The sequence below is a fragment of the Notolepis coatsorum genome (assembly GCF_963971535.1).
Source record: "Notolepis coatsorum genome assembly, chromosome: 2".
Lineage (NCBI taxonomy): Eukaryota > Metazoa > Chordata > Actinopteri > Aulopiformes > Paralepididae > Notolepis > Notolepis coatsorum.
The window spans coordinates 75,076,460-75,091,597 of NC_140166.1; the positions used below are offsets into that span (position 1 = coordinate 75,076,460).

Here is a 15,138-nt window from a genome sequence, read left to right on the forward strand (position 1 = left end):
TATTACTACTACTATGACTATTACTACTACTGTTATTACTACTACTATGACTATTACTACTACTGTTATTACTATTACTACTACTACTACTACTGTTATTACTATTACTACTACTACTGTTATTACTACTACTATGACTATTACTACTACTGTTATTACTATTACTACTACTACTGTTATTACTACTACTACTACTACTACTACTACTACTGTTATTACTACTACTATGACTATTACTACTACCACTACTATGACTATTACTACTACCATGACTATTACTACTACTACTACTACTACTGTTATTACTACTACTATGACTATTACTACTACTGTTATTACTACTACCATGACTATTACTACTACTGTTATTACTACAACTACTAATACTATTACTACTACTACTGCTGCTGCTTTAACTATTACTACTACTGTTAAGAAAGGCCTTATGTGCCACTAGGCATGAAGTGGATAGATGAGCGAGATGAGACTACTGGTATTACTACTACTGTTATTACTACTACTACCACTACTGTTATTACTACTACTATTATTATTATTACTACTACTACTATTACTGCAACTACCACTACTATTATTACTACTCTTATTATTATTACTACTACTACTACTACTACTACTACTATTATTATTATTTCTGCTACTACTACGCTTACTACTACTATTTCTTTTTTTACATTAAGTTGTATGAAATACCTGCCACTGCCCGTAATGTAATCAATGCCTAACCATCACCATAAGTGCGTTGGGAGTTATGTCTGGGTTCTGAGTGAAGCTCCAGACAGGCAGCACATGGGGTCTTGAAACCAAAACATTTTAATCCACACCACAGCATGCAGACACAAGTTGAAACCGTCCACAACGGAAAACATCGGTCCTACTAGCTAGTTCCAAGACATCATGACAGTCTGAGAGAAGAATCGAGCATAGGAAATGTGGGAGGACTGCCGTTTTCTGTCGTGGATGGTTAAAACCTTTGTCTGCGTGGTGTGGAATAACACAAATATTTGAGACCCTGTCTGCTGCCTGTCTAAAGCTTCCCAGTTTGCTCAGAACCCGGACAGACTCGGTAAGTAAGCTAAAGGTTAAATATTTCATACCACTTGATCCAAAATATAACTATGTACATCAAAGTACGTCCAATACATATTTCTTTTTGCCAGGTTGAAAAATACCATAATTCCCCTTTTTTTAAGGTCTGGCAATGCCTGTTTTGTGTACAGTCTTATCTTGTGTCTTCCTCCCTCTCAGATACCCAACAACCACATGTGTCTGGTGCGCTTAACGCCTCGACCAGACTTCTTCTCCACAGGCATGACAACGTCCAACACCGGCACCCTGATGGTTATGCTTAGACAGTGTCTGCTCAAGAGGAGAGTCAGGCTCATCGACAAACTCGAGTAAGACATGCATGGCACGCCATACACATACACAGATTACACACACACACAGCCAGGGTGTGATTTGACGAGGCTCATTTTCTATCGCTGGTGGGGATATGATTTATCCCTCCTTCTGGTCAGCAGCCTACACACCAGTGTCTCCATGCTTGCTAGCGCCTCCTTAACACTTTGGACCAAAGCACCTCAAAGGCACTAAAAACCAAATTACAAACATCTCAAAACAAACTAGTCAGACTACTGCTTGACCTGACTCCTAGAACCCACCTCACCCCTGCACACTTTGCCAACCTAGGATGGCTTATAGTAGACGACAGAGTACAGCAACTTGCAATGGGCCTGGTCTACAAGATACACTACACGACCAAGGTACCCATGTACATGTCAAAATACTTCCCAAAGGTCAGTGAATACCACGATCACAACACCAGAGGGAGCTCCACAAATCATGTAAAACCCAGATTCGGCTCAAACAAGGGACTAAACACGTTTCACAATTATGCCACATCAATGTGGAACGCCCTACCCACAGCTGTAAAGGAATGTGAATCACTACCCACCTTCAAAAACACTCTCAAAGAACACCTACGGGAGACTGCAATTCAAAACTGGCCCCTACAAATGTCCTAACCCAGCTGTACAATAAAGACCAAGCATGGCTTTGTCAGTATTCCAATGTACCCAACCCCCCCCCCCCCCCCCACCTCCAATGTACAGCCCCACCCAACCCCACCCCACCTACCCAACCTCCTCCAATGTACAGTTTCTATGTCAAATGTATGTCAGTATTCCAATGTACAGCCCCACCCCACCTACCCAACCTCCTCCAATGCACAGTTTCTATGTCAAATGTATATACACTCTTTTTCTGGATTTTTTTTTTAGTATCACAAACAGTACTGTATTTGAAAATCTGGTATGTCATAAATGTATAGATGTAGCAGTACTGTCTATCTGTATGTCGTGTGTGTCATATGATGAATTGAAAGTGGGGGACCCTGATGGAAACAAGACTAAAGTCTCTCAGGTCTGCATCCTCTTAACAATTGTATGTATTGAGCTGTACTGTACCCATTCTGCAATCTGTTAATAAACTTTTCAATCAATCAATCAAAACACCGGAGCGTTATGCGTGATGTGTGGTTAAAAGGCCAGCGTTCTAAAGTATAGGAATACGTGGCGGTGTTTGCAGGGCTATAACTATATTCTATATTATAGCTATGGATAGAATACTATGGCCCATTTGACATCGAGTATCTATTGTTCAATATGAGAAAAAGAAAAAAAAATTCGTCCATACATTCCCATTTTATACCGTGGTGAATATGACTATAGTTTTAGAATAATCCTGTCTAATCCCAGAAAACGACGCTATGCAGCAATACGTGCAATTCACTAAAGACATTGTCATTTCTTGCCTGTACACGCTACTGTTTTGAAATCGCATCTATATTATCGGTATTATGTTTCATCATGAATGCATGAAGGGGGGGGGGGGGGGGGGGTCGTTTTTTGATGCTTTGATCGTCACCAACGGCACATGTTGTGGAGTAAAATACACACATATATTGTGATTGAAGTGAAATCATGGTTGGATCACAGCAGGATTGATACCATATAGGCCTTACCTTCACTAGGATGTGCCCCAAAAAGAATATTCCAATTATCTGATTGCGAGTCCCAGTGTTGGTGTCGATCGTGTCGCCAACATAATCCGTCAAACATCATGGACCGAGAACAATTCACGTTTCTCAATCTGATCGGGACAACCGGTCCCCTTGCCCGACCAATAGAAATCCGACCGGAGACCTCTGATCGAGCCACAGGCCAAGATATCGATATCATGTTTCAAAGGGTGCTCGATACTGCCACCTGAGTGGATGCGGCCGGTATTGCACATTGGCATTCTCAAAAGAGTCCCCATGTTAACCCAGATGTCCGTGTGTCTGTAATGAATGGAAATATCGAATAAAAGAAATAAAACTATACTCAGGTTTTTGGGGGTCCTGGTGCTGAACGTTCGGCGAGTTAACCCGACTTTCATCGGGTATGGCGTCCAAAGTGTTAAAGGAAAACTCTAACATTTTGGGAAATTAGCTTATTTAACATCTTCCCTAGAGTTAGACAAGAAGATGCATACCTTTTTTGTCTCTGTGCATGCATTAGGCTTAGGGAACAGCCGCTCCGTTAGCGTAGCTTAGCTTCATCACTGGAAGTGGGTCAGACTGGTTGAAGAAACTTGGCTTGGCTTCAAAACCAAATTTTCATCAACACTAAACAACATGGCCCCCCTAAGAACCACCAGGGTAAAAAATCGCGCTGAGCCATGGATGCACACTGAAATACTGACCGCTATGAAAGCCAGAGACAAAAAATGCTCTGAGTTTCGTAAAAGTCAGTCAAAGCTTACCAAAAGCACGAGCAGTGAACTCCAAGACCACGTGACTGAACTTAAACTAGAAAGAAACAGACTAAGAAATGACGTAAACTCCATGATCAAAACTGCTAAAAAAAAATTCATCAATGACAAAACCGAGGAAAACAAAAATAAACCACGTGAACTTTGGAAATTACTCAACAATCAACTAGGCTGCAGTAAAAAACTCAACCAGGTTCTCAAACATAAACATAAAGACGGACAACACGCTCATCACAGACAAGCTGGATGTAGCCAATTACTTAAACACTTTCTTCACAAACATAGCCACAACACTGGTAAACAAACTACCCTCCCACTCGGCAGTATGGGGTAGAACACATAGTAGCATACTACAAGAACCTAGGCGTCCACAAAGACGACTTCAAACTGGAAATAGTAACTACAGATGAGGTACTCAAAAAACTGAGCGCCCTCCAACCAAACAAGGCCACTGGCCATGACAACATCCCCTCCAAATTCCTCAGAGACTCAGCAGCAGCCATCACCCCAGTCATCACACACATAATAAACCTCTCCATAAAACAGGGACACGTCCCCAAGGACTTCAAAATTGCGAGAGTAACACCCCTGCACAAAAAGGGCAGCAAATTAGACCCGGGTAACTACCGCCCTGTTTCTATCCTTACATCCATCTCGAAAGTCATGGAAAAAATAGTATACGAACAGATCGAAAAGTACCTCGCGGAAAAAAATCTAATCTACGAATTCCAATCTGGCTTCAGAACATCCCACTCCACTGACACATGCCTTCTCTATTTGAACGACCACATCAAACAAGAGGTGGACGCGGGCAAATACTGCGGCATGGTCATGCTGGACCTACAAAAGGCCTTCGACACTGTCAATCACACCATTCTGATTGACAAGCTAAAAGCAATTGGTTTTGATAGTTTATCAGTGAGCTGGATACAATCCTACCTGGAGGGGAGGGAACAGATGGTGGAAGTAAACGGTACACTATCCCCCCCCCTCACAGTGAGCTGTGGTGTTCCACAAGGAAGCATACTAGGACCGCTACTATTCCTAATTTATGCAAATGACATGTCGTCAGCTTGTGACTGCAACTTGTTCCTGTTTGCGGACGACTCAGCCCTGCTGGTCTCTGACAAGAACAAGTTACAGGTTGAAAAAGCCCTCAGCTCGGAACTAGGCAAAATCTGCATATGGCTCGCCGACAACAAACTATCATTACACATGGGCAAAACAGAGTCCATTCTCTTCGGTTCAAATAACAAACTCAGCAAGACCGACGGCTTCTCGGTTACAGTGGGTGACAATATTATCACAAGGAAAGATGAAATTACCTACCTGGGTTCCATCCTAGAGGCTAATCTTTCCTGTGACAAAATGGCATCCCCTGCCCACTTTGACAACCTAGGATGGCTTAGAGTAGACGACAGAGTACAGCAACTTGCAATGGGCCTGGTCTACAAGATACACTACGCGACCAAGGTACCCATGTACATGTCAAAATACTTCCCAAAGGTCAGTGAATACCACGATCACAACACCAGAGGGAGCTCCACAAATCATGTAAAACCCAGATTCGGCTCAAACAAGGGACTAAACACGTTTCGCAATTATGCCACATCAATGTGGAACGCCCTGCCTAAAGCTGTAAAGGAATGTGAATCACTACCCACCTTCAAAAACACTCTCAAAAAACACCTACGTGAGACTGCAATTCGAAACTGGCCCCTACAAATGTCCTAACCTAGTTGTACAGTAAATGACCAAGTAAGGCTTTGTCAATATTCCAATGTACAGTGTAAAATGTGTGTGTCCCCTTCCCAAACCCCCCCCCTCCCCCTCCAATGTACAGCCCTCACCCAACCCCACCCCACCCAACCAACCTCCTCCAATGTACAGTTTCTATGCCAAATGTATATACACTCTTTTTCTGGACACTTTTGTATCACAAACCGTACTGTATTTGCAAATCTGATATGTCATAAATGTATAGATGTAGCAGTACTGTCTATCTGTATGTCATGTATGTCATATATGTTATGATGAATTGAAAATGGGGGACCCTGATGTAAACAAGACTAAAGTCTTTCTCTGGTCTGCATCCCCTTAACAATTAGACAATTGTTAATCCCCTTAACAATAGCGGCACGGTGGTGTAGTGGTTAACACTGTCGCCTCACAGCAAGAAGGTCCAGGGTTCGAATCCCGCTTGGGGACCAGGTTTCCATGATGCCAGTTACCCAGGTGGGGTATCTCCCAGGCCTTTCTGTGTGGAGTTTGCATGTTCTCCCCGTGCTCGCAAGGGTTTCCCCCCCGATAAGATAAACCCAATGGAAAAACATGCACAACAACAAGATCGCTAACACTGTGGCGTCCTTGACGAAGACGGACAGGAGCACTTGGATTGGTCCCCTGGCGCGGCTCACGTTGACGCCTGTCTGCTCCCGGCTGCCCTTGGGGGGGAAGGACGATGGGATGGGTTAATCGCAGATACGAATTGCATGCATGCATCGCATGTGTGCCAATTGATGACCTCGGAGCAGGTCCTAAATTATTATTATTATTATAATTGTATGTATTGAGCTGTACTGTACTGTACCCATTCTGCAATCTGTTAATAAACTTTTCAATCAATCAATCAATCAATCAATCACTTGTTCCCTACAGTCACGAAATACACTCCAAATACAACTCCAAAACGTTCCTGTAAACATGTTGTGACCTGTGTATTTACCACGTGGAGAAATAAAAAATTATTGAATTTGACAATTACGTTTTCTAAGCAAATTATACTCAGAACTATTTTTTGCCTAACCACTCCTCTCTGGGCGCAGTGATTTCGGTGCTACTTTCTAACGTGACGCCGTGTTTGTTTACATTCTCATTTCATTCAAATGATCCGAACCGATTGAAGTTTATGGATACCATGACTTAAAATCCTCTTACCTTGACGATTAAAAGCCTCCCCAATTTAGAAAACAGTATGAATGAATGAAAACTTTATTTAACAGATTGCAGAATGGGTACAATACAGTACGGCTCAATACACACAATTGTTAAGGGGATGCAGACCTGAGAAAGACGTTTGTCTTGTTTACATCAGGGTCCCCCATTTTCAATTCATATAGACATTTATGACATACCGTACACAACATACATGACATTTATGGCATAGGGACATATAGGTATTTAGTACTGATACATTTGTGACATAAACGGTATTCAAATATACAGTACTGTTACCCCTAGATCCTGACAGAGTATATACATATGATGGGGAGGGGACTGTACATTAGGAGGGGGTGGGTGGATGGGAGAGAAATATACATACGGCGGGGAGGGAATATACCGTATACATACGGTGGGGAGGAGACTGTCTTATTAGGAGGTGGTGGGGGTTTTGGGCATTTACGGTGGCCAGTTTCGAATTGCAGCCTCCCGTAGGTGCTCTTTAAGAGCGGTTTTGAATGTGGGTAGGGATTCACATTCCTTTACAGCTTTGGGTAGGGTGTTCCACATTGATGTGGCATAATTGCGAAACGTGTTTAGTCCCTTGTTTGAGCCGAATCTGGGTTTAACATGATTTGTTGAGCTTCCTCTGGTGTAGTGGTTGTGGTATTCACTGACCTTTGGGAAGTATTTTGACATGTACATGGGTACCTTAGTCGTATAGTGTATCTTGTAGACCAGGGGTTCCCAAACTTTTCAGGCCAGGGCCCAGAAAATAAGGCGTCAGAGAGCCGCGGCCCAATGCACATCGTCTGGCTTTTTTTTAAAAGCCGAGCCTGGTTGGAGGATCTTGGTGACCTGGGTGCTGATGAGTTCGGTGATGTATAGTGCTGCACCCGATAGTGCCTTAAGGGTCAGGAGGAGGATTTTGAAGTCTATTCTAAGTGGGACTGGGAGCCAGTGTAGGGAGGCTAGAACTGATGCTCTAAGCAGCATCCTCTTCATCAGAAGGCTCTAAGCAGCATCCTCTTCATCAGAAGGCTCTAAGCAGCTCGGTCTAGCAAGAAATATACATTCCTCTAAAGGCCTATATGGTGCACTGCACTCTCCATGGTGTTTTGGGAGCGGTAACAACCAGTAACAACGATGAAGACATAATTAAATCGGCCTATACTTTTCTGCTGCTTAGCCATTTGGCCCATTTGACCTACCTAGCCTAGGCTGTACCTAGCCTACCTTTTAAGGAATTAGTTAATGAATCTAAAATCCTTATATTTAGATCAAATGCTTTATACATTATTATAAACCTTTATTCCTACAACTTGTATTCAGTATTACTTTACTGCATGCTGTCCTGCATTTTGTCACACTGCAAGATGAAAAGGGAGCAGCAAGCCATTGGATTATATTTGAAATATATATGAAAGTAAAACATAGCCTGTTAAGAATACGTTGTTAAGAATTTAATCTCTTTGCAAGTCCCTCAGTTTCAGAAACATCTAAACCAAACAACTAACCAACTAAACAGAAGATGACTTTCTGTTGCATTGCATGAGATGTGCACACAGCCACACAATTCCTGCAGGTCTCAAACGTATGTTATTTTCAGCAGATCGGGACAAGAAGCATAGTGAAATGGACCCATTTGACTGCAGTTGGCAAGCTAACGTTAACGGTGTTAGCTGGATAATGCTATGGTGATTTTACATTGTTTTATGTTCCATTTGATACAACACACCACATCGGAACAGAATGGTATCGTTAGCATGCTATGTATCTTGGCTTTTCTAACTACAGTCAAATGGGTCTATTGTGGCTAGTAGCTCTAGTAACATTAAAATCACAAGACGGTCTATGACCATAGTACACATGTGTCAAAAGCATTGTGACGGGTGCTCGGTCTTCGTCGGACCACAAGGCATTCTGCGTATGTTCGCCACATCAGGGCATGTACCTCGGTCACAACCTCTTTGAGACACTCCCCTCTGGCAGGAGGCTGCGGTCCATCAGGGCCAAAACCTCACGCCACAAGAACAGTTTCTTCCCCTCTGCAGTGAGCCTCATCAACAAGGCCCGGGACCCTCACTGACAAACATACCTGTTCATACTTCACTGACTCATACTCTTTGCACATAATTGCCCATTGCACAGCCCTGGCCTGACATGGCCTGGCCTATTCCTATTTTATCTTTATTGTAAATTATCAGATTCTATTGTGCTATATTTAATTTAGTTTATATCTCATTTAATATTATTCAACCTCTTTATTTACAGTTGTACAGCCCTGGCCTATGTAATATTTTATTTCATAATTATAATATAGTTATATATATATATATATAGTTCAGGTCTAACTAAACTGTCTCTTTTTCTCTCTCTCTCTCTCTCCCCCTTTCTCTCCTCCCTCCCCTTCTGTCCCCCCTCTAGTCAGTGGTTTCCAGACTGCGCTGCCACGCTGCTGGCGGAGATGGACATGCCGGAGGACGTCCAGACGGGCCACGTGTTCCCGGAAGAGTACCGCAAGCTGTACGAGCTGCTGCTGCAGAGGCCCGAGTTCCGGGAGAGCTGGCTGCTGGGCGAGGTCATGCAGAACGACTTGAGAGAGGGCTGGGTCTGCTGAGCGAGGTCATGGAGAACGACTTGAGAGAGGGCTGGGTCTGCTGAGCGGGGTCATGGAGAACGACTTGAGAGAGGGCTGGGTCTGCTGAGCGAGGTCATGGAGAACGACTTGAGAGAGGGCTGGGTCTGCTGAGCGAGGTCATGGAGAACGACTTGAGAGAGGGCTGGGTCTGCTGAGCGAGGTCATGGAGAACGACTTGAGAGAGGGCTGGGTCTGCTGAGCGAGGTCATGGAGAACGACTTGAGAGAGGGCTGGGTCTGCTGAGCGAGGTCATGGAGGAGACACACACACATGGACCCCGCCACAGCCAGATGAATCCACCCTTGTTGATAGTGTGCCCTGAGCAAGGCACCGACTGAACCCCTACCTGATCCAGGGGCGCCGCAAACGTACATTCTATGTACACGCATAAATAGTTCTAGAGCATAAACACATACATGCTTGGACTCATGTTTTTTTTGTTATTGACGTTCACTGTAACGGGAAATAAACGTGGGTCCATTCAGAATGTTTATGTTGTCCAAGTTGAAACTGTCTATAAAAGCCCACATATTGAAAACATATACATGCAAAAGCCACGGAGGTATAATTAAGAACTGGAGGAAGGATGGCCACCCAAAATGGCCTCCCATTAAGTTCAACGTAAGTTGCTCACCCAGCACATACAGTCATACGGAAGCCTCGCGAGGCGAGTTCAGTAAACAATAAGCGGTCTTAATGATAAAAAAAAGTACATACACAAGGTTATTAGAGGGCATAGTCCATGTTCACATCTTTTAAGAGCAGTGTCTTTTCCATTGGCCGTCTATGGGAAAATGCCATTCTGGGCCAGAGGGAATTAAGCTGCATTCTTGGGTTTGGCCAGCAGGGAGGAGCAGCGTGCTGGCTGTAACCACTGCATTGGGGACTGACGAAAGCACACACACGCTCTCTCTCTCTCTCTCTGCGAATGGACTTCTCTCTCAGTGAATGGACTTAAGACTCTGGTTGCGAGACTTTGGACTGTGAATATGTAACATAATAATGAATGATTGAAGGGTGAAACAAAACTGTTTGATGTTGGTGGCCTTTGTTAGGAATGGTCGACGTCAAGTCATCCTCTTCAGTCTTCAATTAATGTTTCTTGTCTCTGGTTGGGATCCAGAATGAGATGGAAGTTTCTCAAATTTTGGTTCCCATGACAGAGAATGTTACATTACCCTTGTCAATAATGATGAAGTCATATGAAATATGACAAATGCTCATAATGGACTTTTTCACAAGGTAAAAAAATATATTATAATAATAAAATGATGCTGAAATGTCAACAGACATTTCATGCATTATCACTGTAGTTCTAAGAATGCAGCATGTGCCGGCAGCCATCGCAGAAACCTCGCCATCACTACCCTCTATTCTGCTTTAGTATTGTGGGAGTTTTCCCAAACAATACCTTGTTGGCGTGTAGAAACCGGGCAGGGGCACACTTCTACAACATCTACTGAGTTGTATGAATTGTGTCCTTGAGGTGTAGGGATGTCATTGAGTGCCTATGCGCCTTGTATAGTTTTGTCTATTAGTAACATGCGTGTACATAAACAAGGCAAGGAGGGTTAAGGGTCTCTCCTGTTTCATAGAACATGTAAGCCACTTCATTAATGATTAATGATATGATATTTTGAAATCTGTATTTCAGTGTGTCCATTTCTGAATGGTTGAGAAAGCAAAGCACTGTTTTGTCGGTTAAATGGTTTTATTATCTGAACATCAAAATGCAATAGGTCTATCAGAGGGATGCTGATGTAAATAAAATGACATTGTAAGTGTATTAATAAAAAAAAATTAATCCAATAAGTCGTATTTGAATGAATGTACATTGTATCTGCATGTGGCGACAGTGGCTCAGGTGGTAGAGCGGTCATCTGATAATCGGAAGGTTCCTGGTTAAATCCCAGCTCCTCTTGGCAGCTTGTCTCAATGTCCTTGAGCAAGACACTTAACCCCTAACTGCTGCCAATGAGCTGGTTAGCACCTTGCATAGGGGAGTTGGAAAGCGCTATCTCCGATGGATAATTTTTTTTGGTTTTTTAGTTGCATACATTTTGTTTTTACCTGTATAAGCCTATTTATCAATCAATGATATAGCCCAGGCCTTGTAACAAATTCACAGAGAGCAGGTTTAACCAATGCCACTTCGCCTGTTGGTGATAATGGTGAGTGGCAACGGGCGAAGTTCCTGATTCTGAAGGCAGAACAGGTCAGCTGGTGGTCTGCTCTTCACAGAACTTTTAATGTTTACGAGGCATAGAGGCAGCTCTGCGTTAACTTATAGTCTTCTCCAGAGAGAGACAAGAAGATGGATACCAGTTTCCTCTGTGTTCAGTAGAAAGCTATCTGGGCATCTGGCTGCATGTTAGCCTAGCTTAGCACAATGAATGGAAGCAGACATGTACGGGTAGCCTTCGGGAGAGGTGTTAGTTTGACAATGCATAGGCTACCTGTACATGTCCGCTTCCATTCATTGTGCTAAGCTACTGTAGGCTAACATGCAGCCAGATAGCTTTCTACTGAACGCACAGAGAGGAAACTGGTATCTATCTGCTTGTCTTTCTCTGGAGAAGACTGCTAATTTCCCAAAATGTTGGCGTGTTCCTATAAGCCTCTTGTATGCAGTGTTTTTTTTATTTTATTTATTTTTTATTTTTTAAGCCTTATGCCCATACCTAACGCCTTGCAAAACAATGTGCACAATCTTTATACATCACACATGGGAGGATCACAACTGAAATATACTCCACAGTGCAAACAAAGTAGATTTCAGTCGTTTTCAGTTAGCTTTTATAGACCGGAGCTTGACCCAATTGACGTTGCATGAAACTGAAAGCGTGTGCAGCATGTACTGATCTTCTGTTTCCCTTTGTTGTTTGACAGGGAATGTATTTACTTATCTGGATATCAGATTATTATTAGGTCGCCTCATTGGAGAATTGTTCAGGAGACTTATTTCAAACATCCACTTTTATTCACTGGGCCCCAATATTTGGTTTTCAAATGACAAGGAATCAGGATTTGTTGAATGAAGTGTTCTGACACTTACTACTGTCCTGGGGTGTCATGCTGTCCTCTTGTGTTCCTGGGGTGCACTGTCCAGAGATGCACTATGGGGTAGGTCCTGCATAGGAGCCAGTCTGGGGGTGTCCTGCAAATGCCCTAATAATAATAATAATAATAATAATAATAATAATATAATATAATAATTAACTAAGGTGACCTGTGGTTTCTTACCAGTGACTTCCCTGCACTGTCTTACACCTTGGCAGTGGTAGCAAAGAAGATTAAAGATCCCCTCTACTCTACTGTTTATGTGTTTGTTTAAAAAATAATAAAAAAAATAAAATACAAAAGATCCCCTCTACTCAAAATCGTTTTTTAATGGTTAACTCCTCTTGGAGACATGACATGACTATGCAGATTGTTATTTGTGCAGAACTTGTCACCAGAACACTTTTTCTCACATTCTTACCCTGAAGAGGGAGAGCTTCTCTGTACTTCCCTGAAATCTGAGTTGCATGTGTGATGGTCCAATATGTGGCAACTTGACCTTTAGCTTCAGCACATACAGCAGGGGCGGTTCTAGCATCAGACCTTTAGGGGGGCTCAGCCCCTAGAGCAGTGGCATCATTTCACTAAGTGCCAAGGTATGTCAAGGGAGGGGGCAGGGGGTTGGTTGGTGGATTTCTTTTGTCAAATCCGTTGTGCAATAGTACATTTTGGTGAGTTGTTTCTATACATTCACTTATGACATTTAGGTAACATTAGGAGACAACTACAGTATGTAAGTAGCAAACCTATTTTTTTATTATTTTTTGTCGATCCTAATGATCATGATCATATTACGGAGCGCTCACTGCGTTCAAGAGAGAGAGGGAGAGAGAGACTCACATTTTCATATATCCATCTATGGGAAAAAGACATTTCCAGTGAGTGAAGGTTTGTTCAGATCATGAGGGAACAACATACTATTTTGAGGCCACAAAATATTATTTTGAGGCCTCAAATTGATTAATTTACTGATTGGATTACAAGATTACATTTAAAGGGTCTAGAACCGCCACTGCATGTTTGCATGATCGCTTCATCAATTATTATTATTATGTTTCATCAATAAACAGCAGCTGGAGGGGCTTGAAACTCTCCAAGCCCCAAATGTTAACAAAGTATGCCATACAAATTGTAATGTGAATCAAATACATTTCCCTGATTACAGCTCCACTTTGGACCAACCCGTCAGCCGTCAATCGGGTTGCGTGAGCAGAGGATGAAGTTGTGTGTCAGTGCAGAATCATCTACATAATGTTTCATCAATAAACGGCAGCTGAGAGAACGATAAGAGGTGTTAACTCGAGTCATACGACTTGGACAAAAGTCACAAATTTGATGACTTCAGACTCTACAAAATCATAAGACTTGCAACTCGAAATACTTCTCAAAGGTCAGTGAATACCACGACTACAACACCAGAGGGAGCTCCACAAATCATGTTCAACCCAGATTCGGCTCAAACAAGGGACTAAACACGTTTCGCAATTATGCCACATCAATGTGGAACACCCTACCCACAGCCGTAAAATAATGTGAATCCCTACCCACCTTCAAAACCGCTCTCAAAGAGCACCTACAGGAGGCTGCAATTTGAAACTGGCCCCGGTAAATGTCCAACCCCCCCCCCCCCCTCTAATGTACAGTTTCTTCCCCCTCAAATGTATATATTCTCTTTTAGAAACTCTGTCTCATAAACAGTACTATTATTTGTATATCTGTATGTCATAAATGTTATGATGAATTGAAAATGGGGGACCCTGATGTAAACAAGACGAAAGTCTTTCTCTGGTCTGCATCCCCTTCACAATTGTGTGTATTGAGCCGTACTGTATTGTACCCATTCTGCAATCTGTTAATAAAGTTTTCAAGCAATCAATCAATCAAACACTTCTTTGTATGTTTTTGTCGTGGGCATGCAATTAATGGCCCTGGCCACAAGAGGGGGCCCTTCACTATATTTCTGTCATTTGTCAGAGAGACAAGGGTAGAGAAGAGGGGAACGAGCTCAAGTCCATGGCAGACAGGGGGGGGGGGATGGAGGAGAGGCAGTCCATGACACTCAGACAGGGGGGAGATGGAGGAGAGGCAGTCCATGACACTCAGACAGGGGGGAGATGGAGGGGACCAGACAGGAGGGGAAAGATTTTTCACATAGAAAGAGTTCTGCACAAATAATCTGTATAGTCAAGGTCATGCCTCCAAAAGGAAAATATATCTATATACACATTTGAGTGGAGGGGATCTTTAAGTGATTTGTGCGCTCTTATTTAGGAGGTAAAGAGCTTTTTTGAAGGAGTCCGGAGTTGTGGCGTTGCGGAGTTCTGCGGGGAGGGAGTTCCAGAGGGTGGGAGCTGCCATGTTGAAAGCTGTCCCCAAAGGTCCGCAGTCTGGTTCGGGGAATTGAGAGCTGACCAGTGTCTGAGGATCACAGATGGCTTCAACATCCCCAAAGTGAAGTCCAATGCGCTCCAGACAAGTTTAGATTAGTAGGGCTTTATTTATTTATTTAACGGTACATACAAGCAAACCTTTCACCAGGCACTTCAAAATAAGACAACCCAAGTAAGACACTGGAGCACTCGTACCGTCTACATGTTTATTGCAGGGGGGACTAATGTTTTGACAAGTGTCTTGCTCACAGCGACCAAGGTACCCATTTA

General features: G+C 42.9%; 1 protein-coding gene across 1 annotated transcript in view; it reads left to right on the forward strand.

Annotated features, from left to right (window-relative positions):
- The window catches only part of tfb2m (transcription factor B2, mitochondrial), a 29,077-nt gene extending 17,863 nt beyond the window's left edge, over positions 1–11,214 (forward strand). Inside the window, exons 10-11 of the mRNA XM_084307750.1 lie at positions 1,270–1,418; positions 9,205–11,214. Coding sequence (XP_084163876.1) covers positions 1,270–1,418; positions 9,205–9,397 — 342 coding nt within the window. The 3' untranslated portion in view covers positions 9,398–11,214. The remainder of the gene's footprint in view (positions 1–1,269; positions 1,419–9,204) is intronic.
- Positions 11,215–15,138: the final 3,924 nt, after the last annotated feature.